Genomic DNA, 20,941 nt, shown 5'->3' on the forward strand with positions numbered 1-20,941 from the left:
CAAAAACTTTCCCAGGTTGCAATGTTATGCACACAGAGCTGTTCCCTCATTAGATGTACAAGTTGACAGTTCATGTTGACATCATGGAGACACATTAAGGCTTTCCCCATTATTTCCATAGAAAAGTCCTAATTATCAAGATTATGTTCTTCTATGTATTGGGAGCAAAGCTGTCTGTGCTTCAAAGAACAGGCGGCTGTCTGATGTACAAGTTCACTCAGTGACCTCCAGTGTTTGCAATCACTTTTTTGTTCTTCTTTGGCGGGAGAAGCCAAGGCCTACCCCCCGGGATGTCCACAGCTGCACCTGTAGTTAATCCTAGCACTCCATCTTGTCAACACATTCAGGGTGAGATGAGGCTGTATCCCACAATCCCTGACTGGCAGAGGGGAAAGCTTACAGTAGCGGAATGGGTTACCCCACTTGTGTGAGAAACAAATGGAAGGAGAGCGATTAATGAGCGCTGGAGAGAAAATAGTTGGATATTACAGAAAAAAAAGGCAGGGAATGGGGTCAAATTACAAGAAATTAAAATGTTTTTATTCACTTTGCTCTTTGCATCATTCAGAAGGATGGTCCATGCTGACAACTTGTTGTTGTTTGTCTTGCAGGAAGTGGGACTAGTTGACTACCACTCTCATCATGCCAGGGACTACAGCTCCCACCTGTCCCAGCCCCATCGCCGCCGGCCCTCCTTACTCTCGGAGTTTCAGCCCGGGAATGAGAGGTCCGTGCACCAGGCTCATATATAAGATCTTTCCTCACTAACAAACATCTAATTGCCATTTTTTAAGTCTGTAGATCGTTTTGATTCCTTGTGCCTTTTAATTACAATGTATTGTGTGCGTTTGGAACAAGTTACATAGACAAACACTTTATTTATTCTATTGTAATTCATTCCCATGCATGCTGAACAGAGTAATTGTAGCGGTCTCTCCCTGTCCTCTCGCTCCGTGCACTGTCAGTAGTGAGCAGCCAGCAGGACGCTGCTCAGTGTGGGAGCTAGTATTATACCAAACAAACACCTTCACATTCTTGGAAATTGATACTGATTCATGAATAGCGTTATATAAAAATAATAATAGTGTTAGATAATTATAAATCGTTGACTCTATTTCAGGCCTACCTACATGGTATGGAGTTTTCTATAATTTTTCTCTAATATGTATGGACAAGCTATTTAATATTTGGTTAAAGAAAATGTCAATAATGTGTGTATATGCTGTTATAATACTTAGAAAGAACCAACGTCGAAATCAGCAGGTACAATTAAGATCAGCCTAGAAAATAGCAATTGGTGTTATTGTAGTACTGTTTAAAGTGCCAGTGAAGTGCATTTTTTTGCGCCAAAATGAAATGGCAGTTTCATTCCTTACATATCATTGTGCCTGTTCATGGCTAAAATAATTTTAATTATTGATTAATTCATTATGAAAAATTAAAAAATATTTTTTAATAATAACGGCCGTCTGAGCCTACCGGAAGTTTCAGACGATAGCGGCGGTGACGTCACAAGATGGGCCCAGTTGTGATTGTAAACATGGCGGAGACTTTGGAAAGTGATACAAGTGTGAGAGAAATGATTGATTTTGACAGTTTTTCTCGATTTAATTCCATTTCCTGCCTTTCTACAAATATATTAGGGACTATAGTGTTAACAAATCCAAGAAAAATGTGTAATGTACATAATGAGTGTGCACACTTATCTAGCATCCTATCCATGTGAACCTGTTTTATTTGTGATGACCTCACACCCTCACCCGGGAAGATGTTTTTCTTTAAATTGAAGTTAAAGGCATCAATCTGGTGCACTTTGAGGGCAACATTAAGAGATTTATGGATACAGCTCTCAACACTCATATCAAACATATATTTCAATAATCAAAAAACATTGGAAGGATTTCTTAACCTATTTTATACAACTAACATAGATGGAAATATTTGTTTACATAGATGACCAAACCAACTGAGATAACTTAGGCTACAGTTTACAATCTAATCACTCAGAGTCCTTTACCTCCCTGAGCTGACATTATCTCTCTCAGTCCAACAGGAGAGGACTCTCCCTCTTGAAACAGCTAATCTCCGTTAGCTCCGAGCTAGCACTAGATGCTAACAACAACCCTGTAACTCTCTCAGTCTCTCTTTCTCTCTCTCTCGAATCGACCAGTGGCCTTTATTTGTCATGAACAATCAACGAATCTATGAAACAATGACACCAGCCAGACTCACCTTCATCTTTTGGGAACAGAAACATCGCCACTAAGGCAGACTTGACATTACTACAGCCAGCGGCAATGCATCGCTTCCCGTGTGTTTTTCCTCCCTTTTTCTTCACTGTCGCCTCCATTGTCAGGTTTTCTCGATTGGCAATCACTTCCAGTCGACTCCGACACACTTTCCAGTAAAATACTCGCTCAAAAACTTTGATAAATTCGACTTTGAAACAGAGAAACAATACACTGTGATGAATGTAAACACTTCGGAGGCGACCATCTCGTGACGTCACGCAGTAGCTCGCAAGCCACGCCCACGAAGGCGGAGGTCAACTGCGGATTTCACGGCAGCAAATTCAAAACTCATCAAATTAGTTGCTATTCCAACATCTTTTGATATGGGTTTCAATGGACAATTTTGGTCATTACTATATGTATTAGCATAACAGATCATGCACAGGCACACACTTCACGGGGTCTTTAATATATATATATATATATATATATTAGGGCTGTCAGTCGATTAAAATATTTAATCGCGATTAATCGCATGATTGTCCATAGTTAATCGCGATTAATCGCAAATTAATCGCACATTTTTTATCTGTTCTAAATGTGCCTTAGAGGAATATTTTTCAAGTTTTTAATACTCTTATCAACATATGAGTGGACAAATATGCTTTATGCAAATGTTTATTATCATTTGAACAATGACAAATATTCTCATGAATATTAAACACAACAACCTCTGAGCATTACAAATATTCGCCTCAATTCAACCTGGAACCTCTCTCATTCAATAATACAATACAAAGTGTGTGTGTGTGTGTGTGTGTGTGTGTGTGTGTGTGTGTGTGGACTAGCATGCAGTCCACACACGTGGACGTGCAGAATAATCTAATCCCTGGGGAGGATTTGTCTGGAGGATGAGAGAAAGAGAGTGTGTGTGTGAGTGTGAGTGTGTGTGTGAGAGATGGATCGTTGGAGCTATGTGCAACTCAAGGCATATGCTCGAACGGGAGCTGCCTGGACGCTGCGATCATGTTGTGCACGCGCAATCAGAGCTGAGTGTGCTGACTTTTCCCACTGTCTGGCTACCTGCATAAAGTTTAGTGCTCCTCTGTTTTCATTTAAACAGCTCCTTATAGGGTTGCCAACTTCCAGAAATGGAGAAACGGGACACATGAATGTGTGATTTTCGGGTTTCTGGCGGATTTAGTTACTTTTTTTTGTTACTTTATTTTGGTGTTAGGGTTATGTTATTTAATTCTTTTGGGGGAGCCAGCCCCTAGGGTTCGAAAATGTTTTTGGGGGTCAAAACCCTCAAAATGCATAGAAAACTATGCATACCTATAACACAATACAAACACAATGGTCTTACACCTGCATTAGGCTACTACATCACATTGTACATCAGCATGTTCAAATCGGATAGGTGGGCACGAGGGACATCTGGGCACCTCGATGTACAATTGGCTATTTTGTCCAAAATGTTAAAAAATAAAATATTTGAAAAATGGTATTAAGTAATGGAAAGTATACATGATGTGAACATGCACGGTACATCATTATTAGACTTAATGTTATCCTTCAACCAACCATTTTCCCAGCAATCAGCTGACTGACTCTCTCTCACACACACACACACACACACACACACACACACACACACACACACACACACACACACACACACACACACACACACACACACACACACACACACACACACACACACACACACACACACACACACACACACACACACACACACACACACACACACACACACACACACACACACACACACACACACACACACACACACACACACACACACGCGCGCGAGCATTGTGCCTGCCCTGTCAACTGAGCGGTCCTAGCGCCCTTCACATACAGCACACAAATGTGTGTACTCAGGCACGCAGCCAGACCTTTATATATACAGTCTATGAGCCAGACACACTGCATTGCGCGCAAACAGAAACATATTTTTTATTTTTCCCTTTACACGGGAGTCCTGGACAAACAAAGTCCCGTACGGGACACGCCCCTTTTGTCTCAAATACGGGGCGTCCCGGCTAATACGGGACGGTTGGCAACCCTAGCTCCTTATATCCGTTAGCGCAGCTAACTTGCACCAGATGCTAACAACAACAATACACGTAAGGTCTCCCGGTCCTCCCGATGGCCAGTCAGGGCCTGCCGGTGAGCGTGGAAGTGTGGTCTGCAGCAAGCGAGCGGCAGGAGCGGGGCTGTCAGCATCAGCTTGTAGATGGTATTTTAAACTCGATGCGCTCTGAAACTACGGGGCGGCCGAGGACAAAAAATGCACATGCGTTAATCGCGTTAAAATAATTAGTGGCGTTATTTTTTTTTGCATTAGCGCGTTATTAACGCGTTAACTTGACAGCCCTAATATATATATATATATATATATATATATCTTTTGAAAAAACATGGAAAACTGAAAGAAAAAAAACAATAAAAATACATTCCAGCCTTATATATATTACATGACATATATGTTTCATAATTTGTATTTATATTGTGGTGTTATCTGTCAGTCAACGTTAGTTCTACACACCATTCACATACAAATGGCAATGTTCTCCCTTCACTGTGGTTGTCCTTGTGTAGTCATGATGATTGAAGGACAAAGCCCGCTCAAAGGAAGCGTCATGTAGGCTGCATTTTTATGCAGTATTATTCTACTAAAGCCTCTGCCTGTTAACCCTCCCCCAGTGTAATCCTTGTGTATTCCGGGTAGGCTGTGGACTAGTGCGTTGGTGTTCGGATCAGGGGAGCACAGGTTCAAACCCCACTGCAGTCAGCATGTCGTTGTGTCCCTGGGCAAGACACTTCACCCCAAATTGCTTCTGTTGCGGCTTTCACACCAGCGCTTTTCAGTTTCTAGCTCCGAGCGGGAGCTTTTCTGGTTCAGCTCCGGTTTCCCTTTTCAGCTCCCGCTCTGTGCACACCGCCCACTGGCGCCCCAGAGCTGCCCTTGCTGCGTCATGACGTCACCGTTTACATCGCTGATTTGCCCCCCGACGGCAGCCATTACGTCAGCTCACAACAACTGCGTCGGGTCGATGATCGTGTTGCTTTTAATCACACGAAGCCAGAATAAATTGAATAACGACTTCTCCAACCTTATGCTTTGCTCCAGAGTGCCGTGGTTCATTGTTTATGAATGTGTTTCTGCAGCATTTACCGACCGCTGCAGAGCTGGCTGCTCTTCCACAGGAGTTTATTCTCCCGTTAGCTCCCGGTTAGCTCACACTGCAGCGGCCGCTCTAAAGTATTCACTGTCCGACTCACACAAGCAGCTGATGCATATCCCCAGTTCCCCTTAGCCTAAGTGAATGTGTGTCAGTCTGAATTGACACTGTTTGGTATCACAACGCTGTTATGAAAGTTTCTCTGGTATAAAACGGGTGATGTTAGCATAGCAACCGAAGCTAAGCTGACTACTTTCATCCGATAGCTGCAATAATACAAAACAACACGTCTGCCTCTCTCCACAATGATCGATAACAGTGAACGGATGGTCAAAGTAAGGCACAAATAAACAGAATCACACGAAGCCTGGTTAGTGTTGCCTGACTTTATAAAGTGTGTTTATAGGCACTACTGCTTGTAGGCAGGCATAACAGTCGACCCATGGGAGGTGGGTTTAGTTTCCTGCACGCCTCGACGTAAGAGAGACGTAAGCGACGTCACCTCTTAGCTCCAAAGCTCTTGCCTCTGGACCGACAATTTTTTGGAGCTGGAAATGAAGCGGATTCCGGAGCTAAGAGCCGGCGCAGCTCCGGTGTGAACTGGAAAACCCGGCGCTTTTCAGGCTCTAGCTCCGAGCCGGAGCTGAAAAGGCGCTGGTGTGAAAGGGGCATAAGGGGATTGCCCACAGTATTGAGTATGTAAGTCGCTTTGGATAAAAGCGTCTAACATGTAATGTAATGTAATTGGCATCCACAAGCTTTTCCTATGCAATGTTGTGTTAAACAGCTGTGCGGGGCAATGGAGCTTGCAGAGTTTTGCCATCTTCAATAGACCAACAGTTAGTCAGGCAAAGCATTGTATGTATAGGACTTTCCCTCTGGAGACTTAGGTCTTGTACCTACCAAAGTTGTTTATTATTTATGTAGCCATGCTTTTCTGAGGATGAGTACTTGTGAATAATTGATGTGCATGCCATTAATTTTGCATGATGCACAGAGGATAAGTCACAAGAATGTTTTTCTCTTCAGTTGATTGGTCGGTTTTCTTGCATGTGTTGAAACAGGCTAGTTGTACAACATTCCATTTTAAAGGGTTGATTTTCCCTAGAAAACATATAGGTACTATAGGTATAAGTGACATTAACAGTATGTTTTTTGTGAAATGTGGGGCTGTCGTTCTTATCATGTAAAATAATTTGTGTTCCCCTAGCCTCAGAGTAGTAACAGCAGACAGCAGATGGTAGAATGACTCGGTCACACACTCTGTTGGTGTCTTTAAGTATCAATCAGATGGGATTAGGGTTTTCAACATGTATATGCCAGAGATGTGTGTTTTTCCTGCCTTGGGTCTCGTCATGCTGCTTCCCTGATGGCTTCCACAGGTTTGTAGCTGACATCCTCGTAGATTCATCTTCTTATTACAGACACATGCATTTCCTAACATTCGGTCTATATGCTGTAAAATGTATTATCTCTTCGATTTACACACGGCATCTATTGCACGTCTGTCCCTCCTGGGAGAGGGATCCCTCCTCTGTTGCTCTCCCTGAGGTTTCTCCCATTTTGTTCCCCTTTAAAGTAAACTGTGGGTTTTCTCTGGAAGTTTTTCCTTGTACGATGTGAGGGTCTAAGGATAGAGGGTGTCGTTTTTCTCATACTGATATTCTGAACAATCTGTGCTGTTGTATTTGCTGTAAAGTGTCTCTACTGTAGGCTATTTATATTTTATGTACAGCACTTTGGCTCGACCAAAAATTGTTTATAAATGTGCTATATAAATAAAACTTGATTTGATTTTCCTGTTTAACGGTTAGCTTAGCTCAGGGGTCTGCAAACTTTTTGACCAAAAGAGCCATTTTGCTCCTTTTTCCAAAAACCTTTTTTGTCTGGAGCCGCAAAACATATTTCATCGATTTTTTTTTTTGTTATATCAGACAAAAACTACAGTTTTTTTGCATTTATTAGGCTATTTATTACATGATATAAAACTGTTAACCTCTAATAAGAAACAAAGAACTCTTATAAGGAGAATTAAAAATAATACACAGGCCTACTTTAAAATAAATTAAACACAGCACTTGGAGAGTCCTCTGCACATTTGAAGGAAAAAAAAATATTATTAAAATGGGCCCACTTTGAAATAAATAAAACATATAGCTGCACCCTAAAAAGAGTTAAAGGTAGGGTAGGTAAGAATGGAGAAACCAGCTCGAGTGCGCTAGAATTTGAAAGTACACAACTGGAAAAAATATGCCTCTTCCTTCAGACTTTCTTACAGAGTCCCTCCTCCAATACACACGAACGCGCACATGACCAATGAGGGCACAAGATAAGTTTGTGCATAGATGGAAGGCTGACAGGCAGGTAGGCCATCCAGTTACTTTACCCGGGCCGAGGCAGATGATTGGTCGTGCTTTTTACAGCGCTACGGCTTCCACAGATACATTTTTGTATGTATTTATTGTCAAAGCATTTAATATATTCATTGCTATCGGGACGTTAAGAGCATTCCATGGAATATAACAAAAAGTGTTTTCTGAAATAAATGACATACCCCATTGAATTATGACTGAAGATCGTGAGCTGTCTTCCTCTCCCTTGTTGCTCCTCGATACGTAAAGGCTGCACCACCGTTGACAACGTCTCTCTACATATCAAACATACCGGTAAACCAGCATCGTTTGCTGTGAAAGCATATAACTCTGTCCACACAGAATTAAATCCTCTGTTCCTCCGGTACTTTTCTTTGATTTATCCATAGTTCGCTCATTGAGCCGGGGGTCAGGTTATTCACCTCCAAGAAAAGGCGCTCGCGCGGGACCGTAGCAGGATGTGACGCATATTTTAGTTGACCTAATTAAAACCTCAAAATACAAGATACGAAACATACGAAACATTTTCAACCATGCAACAAAATATAAATAGTCCTACAAATACTTTTATTTTATTTCCTCCTTATTTTTGTCTAAGCTCAAGGGAGCCAGAGCAGAGTGCTTAAAGGGCCGTATGCGGGCCGCGGGTTGCCGACCCCTGGCTTAGCCTAACTGGGTAATGGTTTGATAGAGAAATAAACACCACCCTGTGACACACCAGCTCCTGATTTCCTGACACCCTTCGGTCAATCCCTGGTGCTTTGGCAGTCACTCTCAGACCCCATTTACACGCGCCACGCAAACGGACCGAATTCGTTATCAATAAAGTCTTCCGTTCACATGCATTCGGCTCATTTAACGTGTCCGTTCACACGAGACCACTGGAAACGCTGTAGTACATACCAACATTTTGGTTTCGATACCGATACCAAGTCAAGAATTGCGATTCAGATTGTTTTTCGGAAACAGTCTTAAATGTAATTATTGTGCTTTATTTCACACCATAACCATAACACAAACTTATAAACAATGAGAACAATAAATTAAATAAATGACTAGAATTTGTATTAAATACAATTAAGCATCATCTATAAACAACTTTTTAGTTTTTCGCTTGTCTTTTTTGTCAACAAGCCGAGGTACACCGTGCAACACTAGATAGTGGAGAAGTGAGGCTGTTTTTCAGAAGATGAGAAATAAACGGCTGGTCTTGCTGGCAGGCTCTGTGGACAGGAAGTCTTTCAGTGGAGTATATCAGGCTTTCAGCTTTACCTTAGAGGGCAGTCTGAGGCATTTATTCTATTTTTTCATTCAGAGTCTGAATCAAGTTATTCTTACCTTTGCAATACTTCAATCTATCCTCTTCTCAGATGTGTGCTTGTCCTTCAATACATCTCAGTAATTCTGCAAACCATGTCTCCATTTGTAGCAAGCCCAGGCTTGTTTCAATTGTGTTCCACAGAGAACCTAATCACCAACATGGCCCTTAGAAGCTGCATTTTCCTAAAAGGATGGCATTATTACTTTCTTAGTATGATAGATCTATGTAGCAATCTTCTCCTCTTGAATTGTGCTGGAGTGAAGACGAGGGGATAATGTACTATTGAGTTAATGCTCAAATGTGCCCTAATTACAGGACGGAAAGCCTCAACAGTATAATCATTGGTGAGCCGCTGTGCTAGTTGTTTGTTTCATCCTCCTCTTTACTTCAGGCAATATCTCAGTCACTCCGCCTCTTCCCATCTGTCTGAGGCTACTTGAGAAAGGGAGTGAATACATTTTATGGCAAGAATAACAACACAGAGAAACCACTTAATGTCTGCCTGGAACCGAGAGAACAGTGCAAACAAAACTGGTGCAAAAATGCTAAAGGAGTTTGTCCAATAGCTGTTATTATGTTATGTATCTGTGCACTTGAATGTAGTAAATGGGTATCAAAAATAGTATTCAGACCTTAGTATGTGTGTTCTTAAACAAAACAAAACAAACAAAAATTTGCACAAATAGGTTTCCCCTTTACTTCATGTATTTGTCGTGTTGTTGATTGTATTAATCCTTGTCGAGTTTACTGACATAGCTGGACATTTTGTTGCCAATAATGATCAACAAAGGTTTGCAATAGTATTTTCTAAAGAAAAGCCTTTTGAATTCTGACAAATATGAAAAGAAATCAATGTTGAATTACTCAAAATTAGATTATCCATCTAGGAATTGATTACTTTTCCAACATATGCACCTTTCTAGAAAGAAAGTAACCTTTATTTGTATCCATCATTAAGCATTTGAGAATATCCCCGTCCCCTGCTGTGTGAGAAATAAGAGTTTTTGTTCAGTTACATGAAGAGAAAAGTTGAGAGCTTAAGTTTTTGGCACACATAGTCCCTCCTCTTTCCTGCGCTTTCTCAGTTTCATTCAACCCAGCTGTGGTGCAGTAAAGCTGGCTCCTCTCTCTGCTAGCCATCCCTGCGCCGTCACAGCTGTGGGGCTATTCCTCCGGGGAACAGCCAAGACATTGGAAGCCGCGCAAACGCCATAGTGCTTTCACAATAACAGGCTGCTATCAGCACACATGATCTCTGTTCCAAACTACTAAGAAAGTAATGGAGCTGTTGTGTTGCGTTGCCCCTGTCCTTGTCCCCCACCTCCCCACACACACTTACACACACTTACACACACTTACACACACTTACACACACTGACACACACACACTTACACACACTTACACACACTTACACACACTTACACACACACACACACACACACACACACACACACACACACACACACACACACACACACACACACACACACACACACACACACACACACACACACACACACACACACACACACACACACACACACACACACACACACACACACACACACACACACACACACACACACACACACACACACACACACACACACACACACACACACACACACACACACACCTCTACACACATCTCTTTCTCTCATCCTCCAGACAAATCCTCCCCAGAGATTAGATTATTCTGCACGCTCGCAAGAGGGAGAGGAAGAAAGAAAGAGGGGGAGGGAGGGAGGGGAAGATGAGTGCAGGGGGGGCTACAGCTTGATGATGTGATTATGTAAGTGTCAGCCCTCTATGGAGATGAGGAAGTGTGTGACGAATGAGTGAGAAAAATGTGTCCGGGGGGGGGGGGGTAGTCACACGCCATCTGGGTATTCATTTTGGCACCCTATTTTTCTGAGGTACTATTAAGCCAATCACTCTGATCAATGAGTTTGTTTCCTCAGCACCCCATGACACCTTTAACATGCAGATTTAGCCCATCATATTACATAACAACAGCATGACAAATCTCTTTTATATAAATCTCTTAGTGGATGTTGGCGATCGTTTCACCAAACCACCACCAGCACCCAACTCAGCAGAGACAGGCTCCATGCTCTTTGGCACATAAATAAACCACACACTAGGCCATTGTGGGCCTGGACCAGCAATTATGCTTGTATTTTCCCTCTTCTTCAGAAGCCACTTCCATTTTGACACTGGCAGCAAAGTCACTGACTTTCTGGCATCTACCTCCAGGGCAGACTTGAAAAACTGTTTCCTAAGAAAGAACAGAGCGCCATTTACAAGTGGGCTAATAAAATCTTCTAACTCTAAGTGCAGTTAACATTCAGAAGCTGTCATTTGATTGCACACCACGGATCCATTTTACTGGTGCAATTTAGCGTGATGCTATCCACCGCCCTCCAATGACGAACACATGCAGAATGTGGTTTATACTAGCCCCACACATGCAGCACATCATGAGTAGATCACGTTACAGTATGGTGCGTTCCCCTCCTCCTGCGGCTGGTAATGTAATTGTTAGCATTCCTAGCCATACAGATCACTTCTAGTTTTGGGGTACAGTATAGAGTGCCATAGCTCCTATTGTCTCAACCAAGTACTTTTCTTTGGCTTTGTGTGCATGTATGACCATGTTTATACTGCTAAGCAATTCCTGCTAAACCCCATACTTCACAATATGCTGCTAAATGTAAAACCATTAGATGGTAGTGTTACAGTCACCATTTCCTAGCTTCCCTTTCTCTCCACTTTCCTGTACTGAGTGGACAATTACATGTTCCTGCTTTGCTGAATAAAATGGTTTTCAGTGATTACTTCAGGGCTCTCGACTAACTTTTTTCACCATCCTCCCGGAACCGCCCCGAAATACAATCTAAGCCGTCCCGAAATTAATGTGGACCGTCCCGAATTAAAAATATTAGTTCTCATTCATAACACTCCGTTCGATGTCTCACTATGGGATGCGCCTCAACGCGTATGCAAACAGAAGCATCAATCTCATTACGCCAATCCTGATTGGCTGGTGATCTTGACGTCAGGGAATCCACCCACCCTTTAAGTAGCTTGCGCTACGACGTAGCGTCATTCAAACACCTCTTCTCGCTTCAGAGCACATCTCGTTTTATCAGTAGCTAGCTTAACGGTCCACAGACTGAACCCAAGCTAACATTCGGTCGACGGGCGCTTGCCGGTTACTTTGACTTTTCTTGCTTTGCAAGAAGATTGAGCAATATTAACACACCAGTTAATATTGGAATCTGCCTCGCCGTTCTTTGTCGAAATAACGGTAAGGTTTGATTTTTTTCTTCAAGCTAGTAACATACCTGTTGCTAGTTTGTCCTTCCCTCCACACCGACACCACGGTAAAGAGGACGTTCTCTTTTCTCTCTCACACCAGAGGAGACGGAGATAAAAAAGGTATTAACACACCAGTTAATATTCTTTAAAGAATAAAATCTACACCGTCGCCTTTTTTCCTTTCGGACTAACGGCAAGGTTATATTTTTTCTCAGTAACGTACCTGTTACTAGCGTGTCCACTCCACGCCGACACCCCAGCGATCGAAGATGGACCCTTCTCTCCCTCACACCAGAGGAGTCAGGGACTCGGAGGCTCGGCTATGCGGCTGCGGGTTTAAAATTTCAGGCACAGACTCACACCAGGTCTGCTCGTCCTGCCTCGGGCTGGAACACGCCCGGGAGGCTATCGATAACCCCGGCTCGTGCGGGCATTGTACCCGCTTCCCCATGAAGAGCCTCCGCCGACGGTTAGCACGCCAAGCTAGCTGATTCGCCGTCCGGCAATCAAGACATGGTGGCGTCCGCCGCAGAGATTGATCCCCGCGTTGTGTCAGACTGGGGCTCAACAACAGCGACAGCCGCTGAACCGGAGCCCCACGCCGTTTCAGGCTGGGACCCGGTGGCGGCAAGAGCCGCGAGAGAGGAGCCCCGCGCTGTGCCAAGCTGGGGCTCCCAATTGGACCTTACCATGGTTCCACCCGCGGAGGATGTCCTGGAGTTGGACTACATGGAGGACGAAGAGGATACCTCTGAGTTCCTCCTGTCTGACTCAGATGGGGATGACATCTTCGTTTCATCGGCTCAGGCTGCTAAGCCGGGAGTGATGTCCGCTCCCCCGGGCGAGAGCACACCAGCTTCGCCCGTCCTAAGCATGGACTTGCAGGCCGTGTGTCACCGCGCTGCGTCCAGGCTGGACATCCCATGGCCTGAAGCGGCCAAGGAGACCTCCAGATCTCGCTACGAGGGGAAGAACTTGCCCCAAGCAGCGAGGACAAAGATGCAGCTCCTTCCAGTCTTTCCGGAGATGCTGGACGAGGTGTCGGTCTCGTGGAGAGACCGTCCCTTCAGCAACAAGGCCCCAATCCAGGGTGCTTCCTCCCTGGACTGTGACGATATGGAGAGGCTCGGCCTGCTCCGCATGCCGCCCATGGAACCGCTGGTGGCAGCCCACCTCCAACCGAGGCTGGCTTCGACACCAAGCAGGAACCCCATGCTACCGGCAAAGGCAGACCGGTTCCAGTCAGCGATGACCGAATGGGCCTATAAAGCCGCAGCTTTGTCCGCCAGGGCTCTCAACGTCTCCTCGCTGCTGACCGCCTACCAGGCGGAGCTTTGCGAGGACATGTCGAGCAGACCTGAGCCTGCCGTGTGGGACGAGATCGCAGCGATCACGGACAGCGCTGTGCAGTCCAAGCCACGGGCAAAGCACTGGGAATGATGGTGGTACAGGAGAGAGCCAGGTGGCTCAACCTGACCAACCTTCCAGACCGGGAAAAAGAGGATGTTCTGGACATGCCTATTGTTCCCGAGGGCATATTTGGCTCCGCTCTAGCTTCAATGCAGCTGAGGTGCGAGTCAAAAAGGAAGGGAGACAAGGCTCTCCAGCTCTGTCTCCCCCGAAGGGTCCAGCCGCCACCTCCAATGGTCCCGCGGCAGGCCTTCACCCAAGCTGTTTCACGTCCTGCCCGGTTCAAAATACCAAAGCAGCAGAGACCGCGGCCCGTCCCGGGTCCCCAGCCCAGGCACGAGGTAAGAGGGAGCTGGCCAAGAAAATCTCCGGTCCCGGCAGCGGCCGCTCAGGCGCAGCCGACCCAGGTTTTCAGCCACCAGGCGAGGAAGAAGAAGCGGGCGGCCTGACAGCCTCCTCTCCTCGATGAAGGAGCTGTTAGTTCCCTGTTCCCCAGCTCCAGAGCACGTTCCAGTGTTGGATGCTCATGTGTTTTCGGGGTGCCGCCTTGCCCCCATCTTCCCGCCGCCTCGAGTGATGCCAAAACGTCATCCTCAAGTTCGCGCCATCAGGGAAATGGACTTAACATCAAAGACAGCAAGTTCCGCTGCCTGTTTAAGTCACACAAACACATGTCATCATTGTTGTTTCAAAATAAATAATTTTCCACTGTCGTTTCCAGGCTTGAAGCCAAGGGCGCAGTCAATAAAAATGAAAATAAAAACAATAAAAACAATAAACAGTCTGTCGTCTCCCCCTCTTTTGAGAGCGGCTACGGCCTCTCTCAAAAGGCGGACAATAGACGGGATTGTGAAGGCACCACCGCCACGCGCATGCGCAGTGTCGGCCGGGGTTGTCAACCTGGGGTACCACCGTGTTCAGACACTAGAGGGCCCCATAACACAACAAATAGAGACACTGAGGGCAGACGACAGAGCTGTGACATCTCCGCTCGCTTTGAGAAGTGACAAGTGGAGGATACTCACAGATTCTGCTTGGGTTTTCAAGACGGTAACACAGGGCTACAGGCTCCAATTCGCTGTCACCCCCCCTCACTTCTCGGGCATTCTGTTTTCACAGGCCCGGGGAGAGTCGGCCCATATTCTAGAGCAAGAGATTTTCTCGCTGCTAGAAAAGAAGGCTATATCGATAATACCGCCGAACAGAGTCAGAGCGGCTTTTATTCCAAGTATTTCCTCGTTCCCAAACGGGGAGGGAACGGAATTCGGCCTATACTAGATTTGAGAGCTCTGAACAAATATCTCAAAAGATACAAATTCAGAATGCTCACTCACACATCTCTGTTGCTTCTCGTACGCCAAAACGACTGGTTCACATCAGTCGACCTGAAAAACGCGTATTTCCACATCCCAGTATATTACCCACACAGGAAATATCTGAGGTTCGCCTTTCAGGGTGTCTGTTACGAGTACAGAGTACTTCCCTTCGGTCTGTCTCTTAGCCCGTGAGTGTTTGTACGGTGTACGGAAGCCGCGATAGCCCCGTTGAGACAACAGGGTATTCGCCTGGCAACTTATCTGGACGATTGGCTCCTTCTCTCACAGTCGGAGCAAGAGGATATTACGCAGACGAATGCCCTCGTAAAACACCTGCTCGACCTGGTTTTGTAATAAACACAGAAAAGAGCATGTTGTCTCCAGCCCAGACTGTACTCTTCCTGGGCCTACGCCTGAATTCGGTGTCCTTTACAGCCCGCTTGTCAGTAGAGAGAGTGAAAGCCTTCTGGGCTTGCCTCGCTCATTTCCAGCCACGCAAATATGTTCTCTTCAGATCATGTCTGCGGTTGCTGGAGCTCATGGCGTCAGCCATTCTGGTGGTACGACTGGGACGCTTACACATGAGGGAGTTTCAGCACTGGGTAGCTGCCCTCAGATTGGACCCCGCGTGTCATGGCGCGCGGAGAGTGATGGTCACTATGAAATGCGTAATGGCTCTGTGCCACTGGCTACACCCGACTTTTCTAGTACGGGGCGTACCTATGGGTGCTGTCCTATCGCGGAAGGTGGTCACCACAGACACATGTCTGACGGGCTGGGGGGGTATATACGAAGGTCAACCTGTGAGGGGTCTCTGGAGCAGAGACCTCCAACGGTCACACATAAATTATCTGGAGCTTTTAGCGGTGTTCCTCACCCTGAAACGCTTTCTGCCTTTTCTCAGAGGACATCATGTCCTCGTGAGGACAGACAACACGACCACAATATCGTATATAAACCGCCAAGGGGGTTTGCGTTGTCTCCAGTTACACATGCTGGCACGCAAACTGATCTTATGGAGCTGCGGACGTCTCCTCTCTCTGAGAACGACGCACGTACCAGGAGTGATGAACCTCGGGGCGGATCTGCTGTCCAGAGGTGCACCACTATATGCAGACTGGACTCTACATCCAATGATTGTGAGTCAGCTGTGGGTGCGTTACGGCCGAGCCGCGGTAGATCTGTTCGCATCAAAAGAAAATGCTCAATGTCAGCTGTTCTTTTCAATGCGCGATTTAAACGCACCGTTAGGCGTGGACGCGCTCGCGCACGTTTGGCCTCCGGTCCTTCTGTACGCGTTCCCACCCCTGGCTCTGATACCGCCTACTCTGGCTAGAGTGAGAGAACAACGCCACACACTTATCCTGATAGCTCCGCACTGGCCTGCAATGTACTGGCTGGCAGAGATATATCAGCTGCTGTGCGGGCAGCCGTGGCAGCTCCCACTACGCAGGGACATACTATCTCAGGCGGGGGGGGCGATCTTTCACCCACACCCAGAGCGCTTGGCACTATGGGCCTGGCCCGTGAGTGGTACAATCGGAATACAGTGGGTCTCCCTCCGAAGGTGATAAACACTATTCAGAGTGCAAGAGCTTCCTCCACCAGGTCTCCCTATGACTGTAAGTGGAGGGTGTTTGAGGAGTGGTGCCTTCAAAAAGGACACATCTCTTTTCAATGTCCTGTCGGGATGATTTTATCATTTCTACAGGACTTGATTGATAAACACAGAGCTTTCTCTACGATCAAAGTGTACCTGGCTGCTATTGCTGCATGCCATGTGGGCTTTGAGGGAAAGACGGCTAGCCGACATCCTTTGGTCTGCCGTTTTATGAAAGGGGCTCGCAGGCTCCTCCCTGTTTCCAGGTCACTGGTGCCCTTATGGGACTTGGCAGTGGTTTTAAATGGGCTCACTCGACCTCCATTTGAACCCCTGGAAGAAGCTGACATGAAACACCTGTCACTGAAGACAGTGCTGTTACTGGCTCTGGCATCTGCCAAGCGAGTCAGTGACATTCATGCGCTCTCTGTACATCCTTCGTGCACTCAAAACGAGAGTGTTGCTGAAGCACAACCCTGCCTTTATACCTAAGGTGGTTGGCATTGTGGCATTTCCTCTGCCGCTGTGTTCCTCTGAGGAACAGCGGCTGAATTTGCTGTGTCCAGTTCGTGCTTTACGCACCTATATGGACAGGTCAAAAGAGTTTCGTTGTAATGACCAACTCTTTATATCCTGGGCTAACCCTCAGAAGGGCAAGCCCGTTACCAGGCAACGGCTCTCCCACTGGATTGTGGAAGCGATTGCTCTGGCTTATACGAGTCAGGGTTTGCAGGCACCAACGGGCCTGCAAACCCTGACTCGTAAGTAATCTATGGTTTTTCTACATTATCATTAGTTAAAATCATTCAAAGTGACCTTTAACATAAATAAAACATCATACAAATCATTAGATGATAATTCATCAACCTTTTTATTTGAGTAAATCAGTCAATCACATAAACAAAGGCCAAATATATTTAAACAAACACACAAACGAGAAAATTACTCTAATATTGAATCCAATCAAGTCCCATCCAATTAACAAAAAAATCCAACACTGTCCTGAAGACAGAACCTAGAGTAACCACTAACCAGGATGACAGTCAGGAGAACTTTACAAACGTCCCCGCCCCCCTCGCACACAGACGGGAGAGAGTGATCTCGTCTGGATTGGAAAGCTTGAAAATACATCATAGACGCATGTTGTAGTCTTAATATTGCATATTAGAAACGGAGTTGGCGAAACTAAAACTGCGATATAATCTTTATGTATCAATAATACATATGACATATATTTTTTAAATGTCTCCAGTACCGATAAAAAGTCCGATAACGTCGGAGCTTAACGTTACCACTGTCTTTAATAATTCCGGCCTGGGGCCCGTTTAATACCGGGGCTCGGTACCCATCCTTACATGGGGAGAGGCGCAGCATATTGCTAAGGACTAAATACGATGGAGGGTTCTCATCTCAGCCTTATTACCCATAGGGGTGAAGAGGAGTAAGTAAATAAAGAGGCCGGCGCTCCAGGGTCTGGTTCTGCTGTGCGTTTTTGTGATTAACGGTAAAACATTTCAGAATTCCTCCACGGGTTGCCATTGTCATTGTACATCACTCAACCCACGAAATACACACACTCTGAGCCATATAATAGATATATGGCGCTGCACACACTCAGTACATAGCTAGACCCGCATGCGGGCCAGGAATTTGCGGGCACAGCTGTAGCTACGTACTGTCTGTCTGTCTGTCTGTCTGTCTGTCTGTCTGTCTGTCTGTCTGTCTGTCTGTCTGTCTGTCTGTCTGTGTGTGTGTGTGTGTGTGTGTGTGTGTGTGTGTGTGTGTGTGTGTGTGTGTGTGTGTGTGTGTGTGTGTGTGTGTGTGTGTGTGTGTGTGTGTGTGTGTGTGTGTGTGTGTGTGTGTGTGTGTGTGTGTGTGTGTGTGTGTGTGTGTGTGTGTGTGTGTGTGTGTGTGTGTGTGTGTGTGTGTGTGTGTGTGTGTGTGTGTGTGTGTGTGTGTATTTCGCGGGTTGCTAAATGTTTTGTGTGTTTATGTTGACAAGGAGGTTTAATAACTGTGTGCTACACAAAACGTGCAGTCGGTTTCATTTTCATCGCCGTTTGTAGTAGAGTTAGCAGGGTATTTTTATTTTAACTCTCGTCCCAAATTCGTCCCAAAATTATTTTTTATCCTCCCCGACACCATTTTTTTCGACGGCGGGACGTCCTTAAGCTCGAGCCCTGGATTACTTTATTATACATTTTGAACCAAATCAAGCCAGCTGGCGATGGTTTGTGCCTTGAAAACAATGGTAAAGACCAAGTGTTGCCTGATCTCCACCTGTATCTATCATCTTGGGCTTTTATACAAATGTTCTTTGTGTTGTTAACCTGTATTAATGGGATTAGGTTATGCCAACATGTTAAAACAAAAAATGCTCCAAGCCTTGCCTTTCGCTGAGAAGATCAGTATTGTCTCACTTATTGTTGCCTTCTGTCAGCTCCTTTTTGACTTGACATATGATTTGAAAGTTTATTTTTTATCTTTTTTCCATTGATTTGACTTGCTTTGTTTATTGGCATCCAGCTTTTAGTTTGGAACGCTTTATTTGTTCCAATGCTGAGGTCTGGTCTTGTATTGGATAGTCAAACTTCACATACAGTCCTTCTGTTTGTTCCTCTTTGGGACTTCATCAGTTTAAATGGACTAAAACACTATTGGACTTATTGTCATGTTGGAATTAACTTCATAATACATCCAAGACTAATGGGAATTTGGTCAGTCAATGTTTCCCGAGGTGCAATGATGCAGGTGAAACACTAATGGTTAAAATGGCCTCATACTCATTAGGGATGGGAATTTGAAAGCAAATGTATATTCGAATATTCGACCCCCAAAAAAACGGTTAACCGATTAACCGAAATGTACATATCATATAAAAAATTAATAAAATGTGGGATAAATGTTATCCTGTTGTTAGCTCTGCCCGCTGTGAGGGACCGGTGAGCGGAGCAAAACACACCTTTAGACCTAACACATTTAGCTATGGCACTGTCGTATACATTGAATTATTCCATTTGATAATATGTAATCAACTTGGGCACCCCTGCCAAAAAAGTTGCTGCATTGTAAAAAAATTACAATAAAAATATTCATAACTCATGGAATACCTGAATAATTTCGAATATTCGCTTAATCGTTCCCATCCCTAATACTCATAAGGGTTCATTTTTCACAAATGTCTTTTTGTAATTCAGATAGCAAAATACTAGTGTGGCTAAAAACCTCATTTGAAACATCAATCAAAGAAAATACACTTGTGTGTTTCTTTTATTAGCAGTTACATTAGAGACTAATCACTTTTTCTTTCAATAATGGCTGCCTCTAGCTTACTGTTCATCTTAGTCTTTCAGTTGCTTTAAATGCTTTTCTCTGATCTCCTACGTTTGTATTTTGCAGAGGGCAAGAGCAGCATATTCGCTATGAGCACATTTACCTGCCAGAGCCTACCAACCAATCAGAGGTGGAGTATGCAGAGATCAAACGACCTCGCTTGGAGATGGGACCGGAGTCTCTGATGAGGCCTTCATCCCATCGCCCACAATTACCCATGGGAGGGGCTGAGGATATGTCAAAGGTCAGTAGGCACTATAACATACACTGTATAATATTGACAGTTCGCAGTATATCAGAGCTCGATGGTGACTCTGAAAAACATGAAGTACTTGGCTGGACTTGGAAATGGTATGTATGGTTAATGTGTGATAATAGAGGACTGGGTGTATCAGCATTTGAATTGATACTTTTTGTTTTACAGACATATTTATTGTATTTAAACATTTACCTGCTGACGAGGAACAAAATCGGATCTTAATAATCACCCTAAAGTCTAAAGAGAAAAAAATAAGCACTGTAAGGCATTAGGCAAATCCTACTGCTCTACATGTTATGAATGAGCCCCAAATCTTATCAACAGTTTCTCTTTAGCCAGGAATTGCATCAATCCGTCCAGCCAAATTTGCCTCCTAAGTCTCTTAATGGATTTCCATGTCATGTTTTGCCTACTATTAGTAGAACAAAATGGAATAGAAAGAAATACTTTTGTCAGTATGTACCAATATTATAGGACACCATTGTTGGTGCTTTTAGAAGTTGGACATCTACAAGAAGATGTTGAAAGATTCAAATGTATATGACTTATACATGGTTACCCCTTTTTT

At 44.8% G+C, this 20,941-nt stretch overlaps 1 protein-coding gene across 1 annotated transcript in view; it reads left to right on the plus strand.

Annotated features, from left to right (window-relative positions):
* ncor2 (nuclear receptor corepressor 2) overlaps positions 1-20,941 on the plus strand; it is a 73,034-nt gene that overhangs the window by 41,914 nt on the left and 10,179 nt on the right. Inside the window, exons 3-4 of the mRNA XM_071204296.1 lie at positions 612-727; positions 20,181-20,358. Of these exons, the coding sequence (XP_071060397.1) occupies positions 612-727; positions 20,181-20,358 (294 nt within the window). The remainder of the gene's footprint in view (positions 1-611; positions 728-20,180; positions 20,359-20,941) is intronic.

The sequence above is a fragment of the Pseudochaenichthys georgianus genome, chromosome 9, assembly GCF_902827115.2.
Source record: "Pseudochaenichthys georgianus chromosome 9, fPseGeo1.2, whole genome shotgun sequence".
Taxonomy (NCBI): domain Eukaryota; kingdom Metazoa; phylum Chordata; class Actinopteri; order Perciformes; family Channichthyidae; genus Pseudochaenichthys; species Pseudochaenichthys georgianus.